At 41.6% G+C, this 20,009-nt stretch overlaps 1 protein-coding gene across 9 annotated transcripts in view; it reads left to right on the top strand.

Moving 5' to 3' along the window:
* The window catches only part of FN1 (fibronectin 1), a 79,791-nt gene that overhangs the window by 41,374 nt on the left and 18,408 nt on the right, over positions 1 to 20,009 (top strand). For 3 of the 9 annotated variants that reach the window (XM_044431718.1, XM_044431719.1, XM_044431720.1), the window contains exons 25-35: positions 593 to 784; positions 5,574 to 5,846; positions 7,040 to 7,222; positions 8,640 to 8,729; positions 9,484 to 9,753; positions 10,729 to 10,845; positions 12,090 to 12,254; positions 13,835 to 13,990; positions 16,066 to 16,179; positions 17,337 to 17,606; positions 19,593 to 19,780. In XM_044431718.1, coding sequence (XP_044287653.1) covers positions 593 to 784; positions 5,574 to 5,846; positions 7,040 to 7,222; positions 8,640 to 8,729; positions 9,484 to 9,753; positions 10,729 to 10,845; positions 12,090 to 12,254; positions 13,835 to 13,990; positions 16,066 to 16,179; positions 17,337 to 17,606; positions 19,593 to 19,780 — 2,018 coding nt within the window. The remainder of the gene's footprint in view (positions 1 to 592; positions 785 to 5,573; positions 5,847 to 7,039; positions 7,223 to 8,639; positions 8,730 to 9,483; positions 9,754 to 10,728; positions 10,846 to 12,089; positions 12,255 to 13,834; positions 13,991 to 16,065; positions 16,180 to 17,336; positions 17,607 to 19,592; positions 19,781 to 20,009) is intronic. The other 6 variants (XM_044431721.1, XM_044431722.1, XM_044431723.1 and 3 more) reach the window with 3 other exon arrangements.

Consider the following 20,009-nt stretch of genomic DNA (forward strand, 5'->3'; position numbering starts at 1 on the left):
AATGGACCCGAGACATGCATTTCAGTGTCTTCTTGAAAGCTACATAGTCTTTGAGATTATATTGAAACATAGTTGAATCATCAAAATGCTTAATACTCTCCAGTTCATGAGAAACATTGATTTTTGGAAGTGTCCTTGAGTTTTAGACATTTATATGAAAATAAATTTGAAAAACACTAACAAGCCCAATAACCAGTGGCCCAGCAACTTACTCTTATGTCTTCAACAATGACCAGAATAGAAAGGCTCAAAAAGTGTTTTAAGAACTATGGCCAGTTACAGTATTATAGAATGAAGCTGTAATTGTTTTCTCTCCAGCTTCTCACAGTTGAACTTGCAAGAGGGCAACCGTGTACACACACAGTACACAGTGGTATTACAACACTAGGTTGAAGGAATCTATGTTTTTCAGTGAACTTGTTGAAGGTCATCTCTGATTCAACAGTCTTTGCATCCTTCTGTGTCATACTTGATAACAAGAATTCTTGCTGTCAGATTCTGTTAATTTAATATCTATAAATGTTTGCACTGATTTCTAACTAAATGAAAGCACAGTACCTGCACCAACTTAATTTTTATCCCTCTGCTTTAGATATCACTGGATACAGAATTACGACTGTCCCTACAAATGGACAGCAAGGAAATTCTCTTGAGGAAAATGTCCGTGCGGAGGAATCCACCTGCAGCTTTGAGCATCTGAGTCCTGGGGTAGAATACAACGTCAGTGTTTTTACAGTGAAAGATGACCAGGAAAGCATGCCTATTTTTGAAACCATTACACAAGGTAAAATTAAAACTGAGCAGTGGACCAGATAAATTTCACTGCTTGTACATATAAAAAGTGTATGATGTTCAGTGACTAGTTTTCTTTGATCCCATGCATATTTACTCACAAGTAAATCCCTTTTATTTAAATGGAATTTTCTTCCAAGTAATTATGCCACTGAAGACACAACTTTCTTGCAGAGAGGATGAGTATTACTTACACTTTTTATACTTTAGTCTTACCTGACATGAATAGAAAACAATGGTGAGTCAATCAGCCTTGATTTCGAATGCCTTCAATGATTGTGTGGAAATGGGTAGTTCATCATTACTGATTGTTCATATGTTACATTTTGTGTGGACTTCAGAATGGGAATGAGCCAAATCAGACACCAGTCCCTCAAAATTAGAGGCACTGAGAATACCACTGAAACAAAGGTTTGTATCTATTTACTTCATGTTACTTGTTGCTATTGAAAGCAAATAGGATCTGATGCTTGAAAAGATTCCAGCAGAGACAGAGGTGGGAACAATGTGCTAAAACCTGCAAAATGTAACATGCGAACAAGCTCTCACCTCTCAGATCCTAAGAATAACTTTTGCTGAAGAAACTCACTGGGAAATCATCAAGTGGACCTTCTACATTTTGAGCTGTTGTCATATGGATTCCAGAGTTCAGGAAACATAAAATGAACAAGGTGATCCAATTGATTTATAATAACACCATCAAGTCTTATGCTATGTACACTCAAGCATAATCCCTGTATGTTTAACAGTGAAGCTTTCTCTCCATCCCCAATAAATTGGCCTATGCTTGGGGCAGAGGTCCTATAAAAGACATCTTCTTGTTCTCCTGTACACACAGAAGTAAATGTCAGAGCCACAAATCTATTCTGTGCCCTTTTTTAATTGAAGAAGATGGACAGGGATATTTCAGACTAGTGGTGGAAAATTGAGAGCCAATCGTTATGGGATTTTGCCTTATTTTTGCTAAACCAAAAATGGCTCTTAGCTTATGTGTTTGACAGACGCTTGCTGGTAACAATGCTTGACATTTCTGTACTTGCACTGAGTCTCTTTCTTTGCTCTTATAAATAACTAACACCCTGGTATGAACTGAGTCAAACAATCAAGGCCTTAACCCAGTGTTACTTTCTAAAGCAAAGAAGTACTATAAAGGCATATTTGGTATGTCTTCTAGTGCTTTTTTGCAGGTGATATGGTACACAACATTCCACAAATATATGTGTTATTTACTAGGAAATAAGGTGCTCCTCCAGTTTGGTAGGATATGTCAGAGGTTTTTTTTTTTTTATAACAAAATGAAAACTATTCTTAATTGCTAAAACCATGTTTTGCACCAAATGTGTACCACATTTGGTACAGCATCATAGAACAGCAAAAGAAGGCCATCAGGTCCAACACCCTGCTCAATGCAGAACTCCAAATTAAAGCATTCCTGACAGATGGCTTTCCAGCCAAATCTTGATCGCCTCCAGTGAGGGAGAACCCGTGACCTCCTTGGTCATTGGTTCCATTGTCATACTGCTCTAAAAGGAGGTTTTCCTGATATCAGCCAGAATCTATATTCCTGTAACTTGAGCCTGTAAGTATGTGCCCTTGCACTCCAGGTTGATCAAGAAGAGATTCTTTGCCTCCTCTGTGTGACTGTCTTTCAAGTATTTGAAAGTGCTATCATGTCTCTCCTCAGTCTTCCTTTCTCAAAGCTAAACATGTCCAGTTCTTCCAATATAAGCTCACTGGGCATTGTTTACGGTCCCCAGATTATCCTTGTTGCCCTCTTCTAAACCTTTTCTAGATTGCCTGCCGCGTACAGCACTCAAGATGAGGCCTAACCAGTGCTGAGTAGAGGGGAACTGGTACTTTGCCTGGTTTGGAAGCAATACTTCTTCTAATGCACACTAAAATAGCATTTGCCTTCTTTGCAGTCACATCACATTGCTGACTGCTATTCAGTTTGTTGTTAAAAGAATAGACAGAAAATATCCACCAATCTCCACTCCAGCTCCTGTGCTTGTGGAAAAGCATCTGGGCATTCAAGCGCCCTTAAGAGCATATCCTGTGCAAACAGTAACTGGATGTCACACTATGGTATATACTGATAGCCCATTTTCAACAGCTGATTTACTTAATTGGCAACAGGCTACACTTCATCCGAGAGACAATCAGGAGCTACAACACTTCCAACTTTCTTCTCACTTGTAGTATTGTTGAGCCTTGTGTCCTTCATCCTGTAAAAAGGCATTTACTTTCTTTTTTTTAGATACAGAACCTGGCCATTGTCCCGGTTAAATTTTGGTCTTTTGTTTTCAGAGCAGCACCCCAACATAGCAAGATCACTTGGAATTTTATTTCCATCTTCCAAACTGTTAGCTATCCCATCCAATTTTGTGCCATCTGCAAATTTGATAAGCATTCCCTGCAGCTCCTCACCCAAATTATTAGTACAAATGTTGAAGATCATGAGGTCCAGGACAAAACCCTGCAGTACTCCAGTTATTACCTCTCCCCAGATTGAGAAGGTACCATTGGTAAGCATTCTTTGGATCTGATTTGGTAGCCAACTGTGGATCAACCTGATAACTGTTCCAACTAGCTTACTTTTAGCTAGTTAGCCAATCAGGATATCATGGGACACTTTGTCAAAAGTCAAGTTATATGAAGTCACAGCATTCCCACACACACCCTGGGAAGTTACTCAATCAGAAACCGAGGTCAGACTAGTCTGGAAGAATTTATTCTTGACAAGGCCATGTTGGCTTCTAGTAATCACTGCATTGCTTCCAAGGTGTTTGCAGACTGACTGCTTTATAATCTGCACCAGAATTTTCCCAGGGATTGATGTAAAACTGACTGCTCTGTAGTTCCCAGGTCTTTCTTTTTCCCTTTCTGAAGACAGCAACAACATTAGTTCTCCTCCAGTTGACTGAAACATCCCTCATCCCCCATGATTTCTCAAAGATCATAGATAGTAGTTCTGAGAGCTCCTTATTACTTCAGGGTGCAGTTCCTTGGGTCCTGGAGCTCTGAATTCATTCAAAGTACTAATCTGTGTCCCTGGACCTATCCAACTTGCCTATCCATCTCAAGCTGCAATCCTGCTTGTGCATCTCCTTTGTCATAGACCCTCTTTTGGGAGAAAGCCGAGTCAAAGTACGAATCAAGCACTTCTGCTGTTTCTTTGTCAGGTTATCATTTTGCCATCCTCACTGATATCTTCCTTATCTTAATGATCTCTTCCTTACTGCCCCAGCCCAAGTCACATAAAGCATATTGTTTTCCTTGCAGCTCTCAAATGGTCTGTCTCCCACTTCCCATGCTTCCCATCTCTCTACTCTCAAACTACACAGCACGGCTCCTGAATGCATTGAAGCTTGCAGAGATGAGAGGAGTTCAGCTTCAGAATGATTTGTCCACTGAGTTCATTACAGCTGTGGCTTTTTAAAGTGCCCTTAGAAATTTCCTACTGAATACTAGTGGTCTCCAGGGTGTGACATATTTCTATGTATTTGGGCCTATTTATACAAAACCAGTATCCTATTTCAAGATGATGAGCCTGATACGATAGCTTTATGTTATCTTCTCAGTTTATTACTTGACTAGCATCTACATGTCATCTCATGATGTCCACTAGGCTCTGAAAGTTCCAAGTGGGATGGACTTTCTACAAAGGCAAATGAGTATAATTCTGCTTTTGAGTAGTGTGTAAGGATGCCCTGTTTAAAGTTGTAATCTTTGAAAAACTCTGCACTTGGGAAACAGTAGCTTTGCTGGAGTGCTGCAGTTCATAAGGATTATGTCAAGTATAAACCAAAGAGAAATGGATTTCTGAAAGAAGCAACATTCTGCTAAACAGATTGTTAAAAATAAGAGGCTAAGGATGGTGACCCACTGGCTACAGCAACTGACTATATTCCTACAGTCTGCAGGGTTATGCCTTAACTTGGTTGTGTACTGACTGGATAGCCACCTTCTCACCCCTGGTTGTACACATGTTCCTATCAGCCGCATCACTTCCTTGTGGGCTCCAAGTCATAGAAGCTGCCTTCTCCTTAGTGTGGTGTGGTGCTTAGTGTGATGTGATTAGTATGAAGCCTAATTTGATGCCTTTAATATAGTAGAATTGACCAAGGGAGCCCATTGTTTGCACCCACAGGTGCAACTGACAGAACATCCTGAATCCAGCAGTTCTGTGTGTTCCACATGGAAAATGCTCAGGACAGCAAACTGTCATTAACCGATGATGATTTTTACAAGGAAGATGTGGCAAGCCCATGTGCTGCTGCAGTTGAAGAATTAAACATTTAAGAATATACAGGGCTAAAGGGTTAGTCACCAACAGGGACTTAGGCACTTCTGTCAAGCTTACAGTGATTCAGAAAGATGTTCTATTGGAAGCTCCACTTTTGTTGCTGTATGCATATTGGAGTAGTGGACAGTTTTGCTCCACCCTAGGAAATAGGATTCAGCTGCAAATCCCCCCAAAAAAACATTGCTAATAATATTTAGAAGAATGGTTTCCACATAAATTACAAGAGGAGCTAACGATGTAGCAAACTGCTGTGCATTGCAAATAATAGACTTATTATTCATAGGTGAAAATTACATATCACCATTACTTTACTGTTACCTTCATTTTTAATTTAATTCATTTTAATTCTTAATTTTAATACGTGTAATCTGATCATCATTGTTTTTTTTCTCGTTGTTGTTGTTGTTGTTGTTGTTGTTGTTGTGTTTTGCCTATGTTTCTCCTTGCCTCCCAATTCTGCTCTCTAACCCAATAGAGGTGCCCCAGCTCACTGACTTAAGCTTTGCTGACATAACCGATACAAGCATCGGCCTGAGGTGGACCCCACTAAATGCTTCTACCATTATTGGCTACCGCATCACGGTAGTTGCAGCAGGAGAAAGTGTCCCCATTTTTGAAGATTTTGTGGACTCTTCAGTAGGATACTACACGGTCACAGGCCTGGAGCCGGGCATTGATTATGAGATCAGCGTGATCACACTCATTAATGGAGGAGAAAGTGCCCCCACCACGCTGACTCAGCAAACGGGTATATGGTTGGAGAGCCGCTGCGCTAGAGGACTGTCCCATGTTGTCACTAGCTGCTTGGATGACTCTTGCCTTCTCGAAAAAGATGAGGGCCGCTTGCTATGTCTGGTGTTAACGAAAATAGGAATGTAGCCTCATATGTAGCTTCCTTTTTGTATTACCAGTAATCTTCTGCTGGATTATTTAGCCTGCATATCAGCAGGTCCTAATTGATTCGGCTTTTGCAACTTTGTTGCTAATGTTTAGACAGGAGAAACATTTCCCTTTATCATTTATTCTTACAGCATCCAAGTAAGGTAGATTTCTTTTGTTACCATTTAACAGTCCATATCCAAGCTGAGCTTGAACTAAAGAAGTGTGTTCAACCCCAGTTCAAATGTAGAATGTACACTATGAAGCTCGAGTTTCAAACCCAGAACTGGCTAATAAGAAGGTCCATGTCCAGTCCTGTGTGCCCTTTGGCTGTGTGCCCAGTGTGCACTGCCGCTCCCAGTTCAGTAAGAGGGGATACTCGCCATGAATGCCAGTCCTTGGTGTTCATTATCCTTATACTCACTTGATGTTTGTTTCCCTGATGGCCCAAGTATTCAGGTGTTCCCTCAAAATGATGAGAGAAGGAAACATCCTCCAAACTCTTGCTAGTGACAAGCATGACAGTCAGTCTGTAAAGATTCTCTGTAGTGCATGAGAATTTGTTATGCATGGAAGACTTGTGTGTCCATCTTAGCTGAGTGAAGATTTTGTAGCCTTTTACTGCACAAGTAGTTGCAGAAACCTAGAGACCACACAGCTATCAACCATCATCCCATCTGTATGCATGGCAATGTTATGGAAAAAAAAATTTTTTCCCCTTTGAGCTTTGTGGAGTAAGTGGAGCCTCTCTGCTTCAAGAGTGGTTTATGAGATCTATCTGCAAAGTACAGGAACTTGCTGTGTGTACTTTACGATAATGGTATTGTGAAATCCATTCATGATGGCTGAACTGAGGGGTTAAATATGCTTTACAACAGCTATGGTGGAGTGTACAATTGCAACTTTAGTAGAATGAAACATTGCTTACTAGTTTGTTTGCATGGATTTGACTAGGTAGTAGATTTTCTTTTCTGCATGAGATTGTTTGTATATTATCAAACCACTGTTGAATCAAATTGTATTTCCATTAAATATTCTAAACATGTTATCCTTTAAACTTAGCTGTACCTCCACCTACCGATCTACGTTTTACCAATGTGGGACCGGACACAATGAGAGTAACCTGGACTCCGCCAGCATCCATTGAACTGACCAACTTCCTAGTTCGTTTCTCACCTGTGAAGAATGAGGAGGATGTTGCAGAGCTGTCCCTCTCTCCTTCTGATAATGCAGTAGTTTTAACAAGTAAGAGCATAACTGTATTATTTAGTGGTGCATGAGGCATTTTTCTTGTCTGCAAACTGAAGTCATTCGAATGAGGAACTGTTGTGAATTTGGCCAGTGAATGAGACAAGGCTTCTGGTCTGGATACCTTTTTTTGCTTATCTTCATCCAAGTGTTCTGGGGTCTTAGTTGCTGTTGTTATTTGCTATCATATGTGCCAGTTAATGGATTTCTGCACTCTTTACTGAGTCTTACTTTAATGGCACCCATCTATTTCATTAGCCCAGAAAACGTGTTTATATTCATGTAGAGTTCATCCATCCTATATTCGAATATTAGCTCTGTAATGAATGCCTGATTCATTTGGCCTGAAGGGACGACAGTGGCTGACAGATCATGCCATCAGTCTATCGAACAGATTGAATAGCACTGTGAAATTGAGCTATATTATTTTCTTCCAGTTGCATTGCAGGCTGATGTTTTAGCCAGTATCTTAAAATACAGTCAAGTTCTCACAGGTTCTACTATGAGGAAAGCAGGTTTCAGATCAGATAGGATTGCAGTTGCCTAGGGTAGAAAATAGGAGCAACAGCTAAGAGAATCCAACTCATCAGGCAAGATCTAAAGAATAGGACAGGTAGTCCGATGAGTCTCAGGTTGTGCTTCCAAGTTGTGCATCTAGAACAACGGGACCTCCTGCAGCTCTACCACCTGGCCAATTGCTTTGAAATCTTGGAAGGATGTCAAAAGCAGGGGAGGTAAAGGGTTGTGGTTCCTCCAAAACAGCAGGCCTTCCTCTTGGATAAGCCTAAAGTAGTTCTTTGGAACTTGGTCATAGATTATTCTGATTGGTTTAAGTAATAAGAGAAAGTATTGACTTGCTGTATCTATTTAAACAGTCAATGGCCAGCAGTGCAGTGTTCAGAATGAAGGTTAAAATTAAAGGGTTGTTGACCTTTTGGAAAAACAAATTGTACCTCTTCTAGTTTTGGTGTCATGCACATTTTTGAGAAGTATGTTTGCACTCTGCTACCCAGACTGCAAGTTTTGTTAATGGAGGGAGATGTAGGTAGTATATGAGTTCCAGCAGGGTTTCTCAGTAAATATAGAGAAATCATTTAGCTGGTGGAAATGCATGAATAATAAATGGCTGTAGGAAAAGTCATAAAATCATGCCCTTGTTTAAGAAAAGGGGGAGCAATAGGGAGAGCATGACTGAAAAGAAAGAGACATTTTACAAGTTTAAAAATCCATGGTTAAAAAAAGACAAGAGAAAGCAATTTAACTGATAACACTCAGTTGGAATAGCATGTGTAGCCTCAGGTTTTGCAATCAAATGTTTGTTGTGTATAGATGATACATTCCAGAAAGGAACTCTTTCAGTTAAACAACTGAGATTTGCTCAAATTCTTAATTCATTGCTCTTTTAATCCTTCAGATCTCCTTCCCGGCACTGTGTATTTGATCAGGGTCTACAGTGTTTATGAGCAACAGGAGAGCAAACCTCTGAGTGGAGAGCAGAAAACAGGTCTGTGGATTGGAAAATACTGAAAATATTGCCCCTTCTTTTAGTTTTACTTAGAAACAAGAATGTTGTGTATTAATTATGCAGCTCCGTTTAAGAATTGTTCTGCCGTTTTGAAAAACTTTTGAAAAATAGTGAAGATCATGACCTTTCGCTCCTCATTGTGTTCTTGCTTAAATTGAGAAACCCTCTGCCAGCCAGCTAATGTTAATCCTGAGTAACAGTGTGACACTAGGTAACCTTACTTAGAAGTGATTCTCTGAGTTGGGATGGATTTATTCCCTGGGAACATGTCACCCTGGCTCATCTGACAGTGATGCAATTTAAATATGTCATGGCTAACATGTACCATTAGCTTCGGCAGGATTTAATGATGACTAACTTAAGCTAAACTGGGGCAAGAGATCTTTGCCTTACGAAGTGATTTCAGCTCTGTCTCAAATAGGTTTGCCACCTTAATGCCAAGATGGCTGTGTTAAATAAGAATGTAATCCCGTACAGGGCCACGTCCACATTCCTTCAAGAATCATTTGACATTCAGTAAGAAACAGTATTCTTTTTCCAAATGGAGGTGGGTTCATGTTTGAATGACACCCTCATATGCTTGTGCCCTTCCTTGTTAAGAGCTGCACTGTTGGCAGGGCTTTGGTTTGTCCTGATGTCTTCATTACACTTTATGTGTGTTATCTTATTTTTCAACAAGACATTCCTCAATTGTTCAGCTCGTACCAATCTGCTTCATTTTCTTTTGAAAAAGGCCTGGATTCCCCAACTGGACTGGACTTCTCAGAAAAAACTGCCCACTCTTTCACTGTCCATTGGATTGCCCCTCGTGCTCCCATCACTGGCTACAAAATACGCCATTACCTTGAGCAAGGTGGAGGCCGACCCAAAGAGGTCCGTATTGCTCCATCTCGCAATTCCATCACTCTCACTGACCTGGTGCCTGGTTCAGAGTATGTGGTTAGCATTTCTGCATTCAACGGCAAAGAAGAGAGCTTGCCCTTGGTTGGACATCAAAGTACAGGTAAAGCAGAAACACTGGCTTAATTTCTTGCTCCCCTGTAGCAGCTCACAGGGCTTCATTTTCTAAAATTCTGTCCCACAAATTGGAAAGCACAACAGCAGGAACCTGACATAATTGAGATTGGATAGACAGAGAAGACACCTGGGAGGAAAAGGAAGTAAATCAAAAAGACTAGACTTGAAAATGTTCCATCATATACATCATTTTAGAGGAAAGTTCTTCAGAACAAGATTGTCCTCTCTATCTACCTAAATGTTGTTGTTGCAGTTTAAAAATGAAACTTGACTTCACAACTAAGTAAAATGGAGAATATAATGCTGTTGCTGAAAGCAGCCCAGTGTCATTTCATTCTCTTTATCCAAAATGATAGAAAGCCAAGCGCTTGACACCTGTTACTGCATGGTTTCCCATCCCAGCAGCTTGCAGCCAAATGTAGGGAAGGAAACTCTGAACACACGGACGTCACAGCTCCAGTGTTTGCTTCACAGCATTACTATGGGAGAAGGTGGGGCGGGGGTGGGCAGCACTCCCAGTGGTAACCAGGTGTTCCCTTCCTTGACAGCTTCTTGCCAAGATCTTTAGGGAGCTGAACACCGTGCCCGGTAACAAATGTCTAGTCTTGAGTGCAATCCTAAAGTCACAGCATACATCAGAGTTAGGATGTGGGTTCAAATCTCAGCTTTCTGATGGATTTGTGGATGGCCATTGTCAATTCACTATCCCTTAAAATAATTTCTGCGTTGATAAAAGCAAAGCAACAGTGATCTGTCTTGGAGGGATCTTCTGATCTGGATCAGTAAGATGATCAAATGCCATCTACCCTGGGGACAGTCTGTGGGCCATGGATTCATGGTTCAGTCTCGTCTAATTGGGTGTCCTAAAAGTGAGCTGCTGGCTTTACTGGCAGTTGCATTGTGTTATTGGGGGGGGGGGGGTGAAATATTCCTAACATGTGGTTTTTAAACCCCTTTCTAGTGTCCGATGTCCCAAGAGATCTCCATGTCACTGCCACAAGCCCCACTACCCTGGTCATCGACTGGGATGCACCAGCAGTCACAGTTAGATACTACAGGATCACATATGGTGAAACAGGTGAGCACTGTGTGAGACCAGTGACTGCCTGAGGGGTGAATTGCAGCATGGGGAATGCAGGGAAACTGCGGGCAAGAGCTAAGGAAAAGCCTCTGAGGGACGCCGCACCACTTCGATGACGAGGGCAGGTTAGAAGGAGATGCACGGTCATGCCTGCTCTGGACCTCCACCACCACTGCTGCTTCCACCTCAGCGAGTTGTGTCCATCTCTCTAGCTGCTTACTTAAAAAGAAAATGGATGTTAGCAAAATAATGCAGGTGTTACTTTACATATATAATTCTTATTCACAGAGAACCTTGGCACAATTATGGTTGTACGTTTGCATAATCTGGGTATGATGTAGAACCAACCCAAAAGCCCCTAATGGGAATGTGATAAAATGCTGCAAGTGAACATGCTTAGAGCAGAAGTGTACAAGTACATTTATAAGGGATTGAATTCTTGTCCCTGCTGAATGCATACGCAGTAGCGAAAAAGGATTTACCTCTGTGTGAAGGGTGAAATGACCCTCAGTTGTCAGAAGATGATGGGAAATAATTGCTCATTCTATCACCTGAGAATAGATTTAAAATGAAGTTAAGGGAGTGGAGGGTAGGTTGACTTAAAATCAGTTTATGATAGGTATGGAGCAGGTATGGAGAGCCAGTATGGACGCCCCATCCTTGGCCAGAAGCAGACATCTACCTATTTTTGAGGCTGAGGGCTGGGTCACATGATTGATTGTGGGTGGATCAGAACACTTATTTTTGTTTTCTTGAAAGAAATAAAGTACAGAAAGGAAGAAAAATATAAAAAATTGCAAGAGATTTTGCACAAATATAACATATATAGCATATACATTCATAACCTGCAAAAAAGCCAACAATTTCTATCTTTTTGTCAATTAGTACTTTGTTGGGGCTCACTAAAAAGATGATTGTAGTTCTGTTAACCAACTAATTTTGCAATTATTTTGAATTAGGTATAAATCATCAACAATATTTTTACAAGCTTCCTTTTACTGCATATAATGGAATTTCCACCTAACATTAAATTCTTCAGTCAGTCTATTGCTTACATAATTAGGTCATTTTGCAATCAAACCACATATTTGTTGTTTGTTGTTTTAGTCATACTTTATTTTTGCTGGAAACTGCATTGAAACCCCTGTTTTGGGCCAAAGGCAATTTACAGCTGTAAGTAGTGATGATGTTAAGAAATCTGTAATTCTGTAATGGCGATTGCCCTGTACTGTGGCTCCCAGGTGGCAGAAGTCCTGTTCAAGAGTTCACTGTTCCTGGACACGTGTCCAGCGCAACCATCTCTGGACTTAAACCAGGCGCTGACTACACCATCACTGTATATGCAGTCACTGGACGTGGAGATAGCCCTGCCAGCAGCAAACCAGTCACTGTCAACTACAGAATGGGTAAGATTATGGCTTTAGAAGTACTTGTTGTAACTGACAAAATAATTGCCCTCATACCATGATTCTTTCTGTCCTACACATAGAACTTTTTTCAGAATGATGCATTAACATTTTGTTGCATCAATAACTTATTTTAAAACACTTACGTCTAACTACTTTATGAGCTTGAGGTGATTTACAACAAACAAAGATTTTTTTAATTTACATCAGTACTTTTAATTTATGTGAAAAAATATTGCAAATTGTGCAGACATGATTATTGCAAATTAATACTCATCTCCATCTAGTCCAGCACTTGTTTCATGTTTCCATCAATGGCTGGCCAAATGCACCTGGGAAAAGTTTAATCAGAGTTTGAGGGCAACCATATTCCTTTGTGCTTTATCCCCAGCATCTGTTATTTACACATGCAAAGCTTTGCTGTTTCTGAATGTGAAGGTTCCATTTAGCTCTCACAAATGTTTCCCATGGGCTGGAGTAGGTAAGAGGAGCCTTGGGTGGGTGAAGGCAAGGTAAAATGCAATGGCAGTCAGTGGCTTGGCAGATGGATCAAACTTTTAGTGCCCTCCTATGTAGTTGGCATCAGTGGCCACTGGGCACGAGGATTATGCAGGACTCCTAAAAGTGGCCCAAACCCAGGGAAATTCATCTGCCAGCTTAGTGCCTGGACATGAACAACACTACTGTTACACTTGCTTGTGATGCCTGGAACTCCTTATATTAATGTGATGTGGATTTTATTTCTAATTTTTTGCATGTTAGCTTGAAATGTTTGTACTTGATTTTAAGCCTTGGACAAAAGAATCTAAAGTGGCATACGAAACAGAATAAATGAACCACTGATCAAAAAGGGGCGGGGGGTGGACAGAACAAATAAAAGCACAAAATAAGATTCAATGTAGCAGTTAAAAATTAGAAAACAACAACAAAAATTGTGAGACTTAATTTACTGGGTAAACAAGAAAGAATGGAACCTGGCAACCAAAACTCAGCAGCATCCTTGTTAAGCAACCCCCATCACTTCTGATGTTGGGGGCATCCAGAGAAAGGCCTGTCATGATGATTGTAATTGGCAGGCAGGTTCAAGAGGTGGTGTATTGGCACAACAGTGTTATTTAAGAACATTGTGAGAAGGAATTAGAACAATATACGTAGTGTTGTGGACTTCGTTCCTTTGGTTCTCTGCACCTGATTGCTGCCAAAATGTCTTTGATCTCTAGTACTCTGCTTTGGCATGACTCTGTTGGGGGATTATTATAGAGTTGTGTGATTCTTTATTCTCATTGAATTTGAATTATGGTTTTAAGCTGTTTTATTTTTTGTGTCACTCAGAAATTTCTTGTTTTGGGGTGACCAATAAATGGAATGAATAGATCATTACCCTTTTCAGGTTCTAAGCCTGTGGGCAGGGACTTTCTTGTTTAATGATACAGCAGTCATATTGGGAAAGGTTTTGGTTGAAGAGCAGCATAAAATATTTCCAATAACTAATAATCAACACATTTCATGAAGAATTGAGGAAGTGGAAGCCAGTGATTGACTGATAAATTCTGAGACAGCTGTTCATTCTTAATGCACAGAAATTGATACACCGTCACAGCTACAAGTAACTGACATCAAGGACAACAGCCTCACTGTGCGGTGGCATCCTTCCTCCTCCCCAGTTACTGGCTACAGAGTGACAGCTGTTCCTAAGGACGGTCATGGCCCCACAAAAACCAGAGTGCTGTCAGCAGGTAAGAACCTGGGACATGCAGAGTGGGTGAAAAGGCAGCGGGAGAGAGGGGAAGAAAAGTATCCCGTAATGGCTGCTTGGCTCAGTAGCAAGTGAAAATGTAGAATTGCCACTTTCCCCACTGGTCGGCTTAGCTCCCTGGGGCCAGGCTTTCATGTGTGGCTCTCACCGTGCCTCCCCTCTGTTTTCACCGCCTGTAAAAGCCAGGCAGGGAGGTACCAAGATCTCCCCCCACCCCCCGCTTCCAACTTCTCTATGGAGGAAAGGAGGACACGCATTCATCCACACAGGCTTTTTGTGTGGACACGTGTGTGGCAGAGTTCACGGCCTGAGGAAATTTTTTTCCTAAATTTGTTTGCAATCTGATTTGGTTGTGAACTGAGGAGTTTGTTAGGTGAAGTGCCACTGTATCAGGCTTTCTAAGCAAAAATCTTTATTATGTTGACCAACTAGGCTAGCTTTGTAGAATGAAAGAGTATTACACATATCCAAGTCCATAACCAAGAAGCCAAGTGAGGATAGTGGTCATTAAGGAAATGCAACTTAATGATAAGTTGATTCCAAACTTCATACCTGAGTTTTGGGATACACCAAAGCACTGTCCGTTGGATCAGGGCATGGTTGACTGACCAAAAGCAGAGGGTGACCATTAGTGGGGAATCATCGGGATGGCGGCCAGTGACAAGCGGCGTCCCCCAGGGCTCTGTCCTGGGGCTGATCCTGTTCAGTCTTTTCATTAATGACATGGAAGAAGGGGTGAACAGTCTGCTGATCAGATTCGCAGACAATACTAAAACGGGGGCAGTGGCCACAACTGAGGAGCAGGTACTCCAGATCCAAAAGGATCTGGACAGACTATGGAAGTGGGCAAGAGACAACAGAATGGCGTTCAATGTGGATAAGTGCAAGGTCTTGCATTTGGGGCATAGGAATAGGTGTCATAAGTACAGGTTAGTGGACAAGTGGCTGGAGAGCAGCACTTGTGAAAGGGACCTTGGGGTGCTGGTTGACTGCAGGCTAAACATGAGTCAGCAGTGTGATCATGCTGTGGTCAAGAGGGCGAACGCCACCCTTGGTTGCATAGCCAGAAGTGTGGCTTCTAGATCGAGAGAGGTATTACTACCACTCTATATGACGCTGGTGCGACTGCAGTTGGAGCATTGTGTTCAGTTTTGGGCCCCTCATTACAGAAAGGATACAGTCAGGTTAGAGTCAGTGCAGCGTAGGGCCACAAGGTTGGTGGCCAGTTTGCAGGGGATGCCGTATGAGGTGAGACTGACTCGCTCTATGTTTCTATGTTTCTTACATATCTTCATCTATGCCAGTTCTGCTTGTGGTTTTGTTTTGTATTGTATGTTACTGTATTTCAGAAATATCTACCCAGAGAAAGTTTGTTATTGGATTAAAATACCATATCATATCATATCATATCATACCACAGCAAACTTTTGAATCTTTGGATGTTTTCAGAAGTAATTTGTATTGTGCTGTGGGTATCCATTGTGCCCAGAAAAAAAATTAAAATCCCTCAGTACACCTTATTAGTTGTGGCTACCAACTATCTAATGGTCATGCATGATTGATTCAGGCACTGTGTGTAAACATAATTTATGCTAGATCAAAGCTGGATGAGCTGGTTCATTGCAGAATGGTAGTACAACTTTCCTACAGTGCTGGGCTGGCACCATGGTCCTGAGAGATTTTGGCTCTCATGTGACACATGTTATTAAGCCACATTCTAAGGGTATTTTTGCTAGTTCAGCAAGCATTTCTGGCATGTAATTAGAACAATTCAATCTCTCCTTCTAAGTGTATTTTTAAAGACCCTAGTGTACAATATACTTGTTTCAACTGACTACAGCAGAGATTTTTGTAGTTTGCATTCTGAACACATTTGTGAGTGTAGAATCCATTAACACAGCGTCTTCTGATGTGGATCAATTTGGATGTATCAATGATCGTATCACATCAACCTAATCTAGAGCAAACTGTCTGTGCTCTTTACTTTCAGTTGCGACCAGACAAGGCTGTCCATAAATAACCTTCCTTCATGTTTGATTGGTCTTCTTGTTACAGAGCAGACTGAAGCTACAATTGAAGGACTGCAACCCACAGTCGAGTATGTAGTTAGCGTCTATGCCCAGGGTCAAAATGGAGAAAGTCAGCCTCTGGTTGAAACAGCTGTTACAAGTATGTATTTTCCTTTTGCAAATGATGGTGGTAAAACAGCTCATCCTTTGACTCTTTTTTGAAAATGAAGTTCATGGAAACTGCCTTACTCTCCAGCCCCGTGCATCTGTACTCTGAAGTAAAATCTGCTGTGGGCAATAGGACCCACTGCCAAGTAAGCATGCATAAGATTGCCGCAGTGATGTCTTTCCCACCAAAGTCTATTGATCTCTGTTGCTGAAGAGCGGAGGTGCTCCTAGAAGTCACTTTTATGTTCACAAAGTCCTTGAGGAGATGGACAAGATGGCCTTCAGGGCTCCTGAAGGAGGTCGTGTTTATGCTGGAACTGATATCGAGCTTTCCAATAGGTTTTCCTGGGCATGGAAGTGACTCACGAATGGGCTGACCTTGTAACATTGAAAGTTAGCATTGGCTTGCCAAAATCATCTTTGATTTATCTTGCATTTAGATAATCTTCTCTTATGCACACCCTTTGTAAAAGTAATTTTGGATCAAATAATTCATTTGTCAGTATCTAATTTTGAAAAGAGCTACTCTGATGCTTTTTGCAGTCAATTGTAGCTCTGCAAGGTGACCATCAGCCTGATGCTCTGACAATGCTGGTGCATCATAGTCTTTGCTTAGGAGATTTTTAAGCACAATCTCTCTGTCAGAGTTCAGTTCTGTCAGCAGAAATGGCTGCAGGCTAACAGGTGCAGGATCTGTGGGAATCGGAGCTGCTGTGGTTTTGGAAAAACCACACTCATTTTAATTTGAGCCAAGGCTTTTCTCTGGCAGAGGATTGAGCTTATTGGACTCACAGGTCCTTAATTGCTCCTGGACTGCAGCATGTGTGTCAGTGAAATGGACAGATCTGCTGAAATTAGCAGGTGTGAGTTTCTCTGACTGTGTTAGCCATTCTGTTCACAGAAAGAATGTGCATCACCAAAGGGCTCTTTGCAACAGCATGAAAGACATTTGAGGCTTGTGGTAGAATTCTAAGCACATTACATCTCCATTATGCTGCTGTAAATGAGGCAGTTAAAAAATAATTCTATTTCTGAATGTTCAGGAATAGAAAACTGCTTTGCATGTCCATAACAAAATGCTTTTTGCCACCCAGAATCTGCTTTTCACCTCCCCTCTGCTTAACCTTTCACCGTTAATTTGCCTAACAGACATTGATCGCCCCAAAGGACTGACATTCACTGAGGTGGATGTCGATTCCATCAAAATTGCTTGGGAAAGCCCACAGGGGCAAGTCACCAGGTACAGGGTGACCTACTCAACCCCTGAGGATGGAATCCACGAGCTATTCCCTGCTCCAGATGGTGAAGACGACACTGCGGAGCTGCATGGCCTCAGGCCTGGTTCTGAGTACACTGTCCGCATCGTTGCCTTGCACAATGACTTGGAGAGTCTACCTCTGATTGGGACCCAGTCCACAGGTACACATACAGAGATGCCACTTGGTGGCCACGGCAGCTGCGTCCTCTTTGCCTTAATAGCTAGAATGTTGTCCAGGGGAGCTGGTATTTCCTCTGTGAGAAGCACAGAGCAGGTGATGTCTTAGACAGTGGGGCCTCTTTTGTATGAAAAAGTCAGAGCAGCAGAAGTTACTGGGTAACCCGCTTGATGAATCACACATAAGAAGCTGGAGCCAAGAGCAGCAGAACATTGACTGGACCTGTAAGGACAAACTGTTCCTCCCCTGGTTTCTATGTATGTTCAGCTTCCTACCCCACATTTATAAATCAGTTCAGAAGATCCCCATGACCATAGGAGCACCATTCTAAGGTGCAGCCTGGATGGGACAAGAAAGTCCCTTTGAATAACAGTAATGGCCTGCTGACAATCTCCTCCAATTTCCACATGCTAGGAAAAAAGAAAGTATCATTTCACAAGAAGGCTCTTCATTGGGCTTCTAATCCTCTTTTGAACCAGAGAACAGTCAGCTCCCAGGTACAAGACCCCACTTATAAGGCTTCACTGCCTGTCCGAATACAAGAAACCCTGAACCCAGTCTTAAGAACCTTCTTTTTTGCTTGCTTGATTTCCTTCACTCTTCCAAGATGCCTGAATGTACGTAAGTAAATAGGAGAATTGCATCTGACTCCTGTCTGAAGCAGTATAATCCTGCTACATGGGTCCCTTGTGGTCACTGCATGCACTGTAGAATAAGAGGGTTTGTTTCCCCACAAAAAAACCAAAAGCCACCACTGAACAAATAAGAAGGGAGGCTTTACTGTCTCATCTGTGTCCTCTAAACTAATGAGAATCATGTGTAAGAGTTCTGTGCCTTTGTCCTTTCATCCCTTTAACTACATCTGTTGTCACCCCATCAGTTGTCCCCCAGTGCTTCCCTTGCACGTTCCTTTAACCTTACAAGTAAAAGAGTGCAAAACAGTTTGGCACAGAATTTGGGCTTACTCTGTTTTTGTATGTTCCCCACTGCAAGCCCAGGCAATACACTTTGGTAATTCTCAGCAACATGTTGCGGACATAGAGTCTTGATCACAGTTACTCTAAATCAAAGGTGGGGGACCTACGATGTGTGTGACAGTGACACATTTTTACTTCCTCAGCATGTGTTGAAAAAGAAATGTACCCAAAAATGGCTACATTAGCAGTATGGAGTGCTAAATGGGCCAAGTTTCTCATGTTCTGAAGCTGAAATCTGCCTGTTTAATGCGCTCTAGTGCCAATATGGCCACTTTTTGGTTAAAAAAAGCTGTTTCTTTCCTACCTCTGCTCTAATGGTAGTTTAAAAAAATACCCCAACAGCTGTGCCCATTCTTGAGTCTCTTGCTTCAAAAGAATACAGGTTTCAAGATTCAAACACTGGTTCTGGTTTGGAGTCTATACCCAGGGGGCCATCTGCCCACAGCCTCTCATTTAGATTGCTGCTCCTAAGCTGTAATTGGAGACCCCAGAGGAGGGAGACAGGGCAGGGGGAGAGAGAGAAAGAGGACATGTGCATGTAACTAGGTGGGACCACTGTGATGCAGCAGATGTTGCAGCTTTGGCATGTAACACTGTCTGGTCACCATTACTGAAGGGTGACACTGTGGCTCAGTTGTCATTTTCCCTCTTCTCTGCAACAATGGGTCTGCTCCCAGTACTGATAAGCTGTGTTTAAAAACCTCTTTTCTTACACACTGGGTTGTTAAGGGCACCTGCATTTTAAAACTTCTTTTAAGTGGGGTGGCAGACTGCTCTGCCTTGCTTTTACTTGTATTCCTAATGAATTAGAGGGTTAGAAATGTTTAAAATGCCAGCTCTTACTATCACAAATACAGAATTCAGAAACTTGCCATAACTGGAATAATTCCTGTAATACAATGGTGAGTTGACAGCATTACTAGCACATAAGGCATTTCTGTACTTGCTGCTATTTCCAGAATGATTTCAGCTTTTGATTCTCGATTCAACAGCCATTCCATCTCCTACAAATCTGAAGTTTGCTCAAGTTACTCCAGTCAGCCTGACAGTTACTTGGACTCCACCAAAAGTTCATCTCACAGGATACCGAGTCCGAGTGACTCCCAAGGAAAAAAATGGTCCAATGAAAGAAATTAATCTCTCTCCAGATAGCACATCTGCTGTTATTCCAGGACTAATGGTAATCCTCTTTCTTACTTTGCTGGATATGATGTGTTCTTTTGAAGCCAATTAAAATTCTACAGGGCAGAAACTCAAGATATTCGCTTCTCCATCATATTCATAAAAGAGGCAGATACATGAAGATTGGACATGACTGTCCCTGCCATGTCTAATTTTCTCTGAGGTCTAAATACTTCACATTACATCTACAAGTAAAATAGAAACAGTTAATAGGTGCACTGAGGTAA

The sequence above is a fragment of the Varanus komodoensis genome, unplaced genomic scaffold (assembly GCF_004798865.1).
Source record: "Varanus komodoensis strain SLA01 unplaced genomic scaffold, ASM479886v1 scaffold23, whole genome shotgun sequence".
In the NCBI taxonomy this organism is placed as follows: domain Eukaryota; kingdom Metazoa; phylum Chordata; class Lepidosauria; order Squamata; family Varanidae; genus Varanus; species Varanus komodoensis.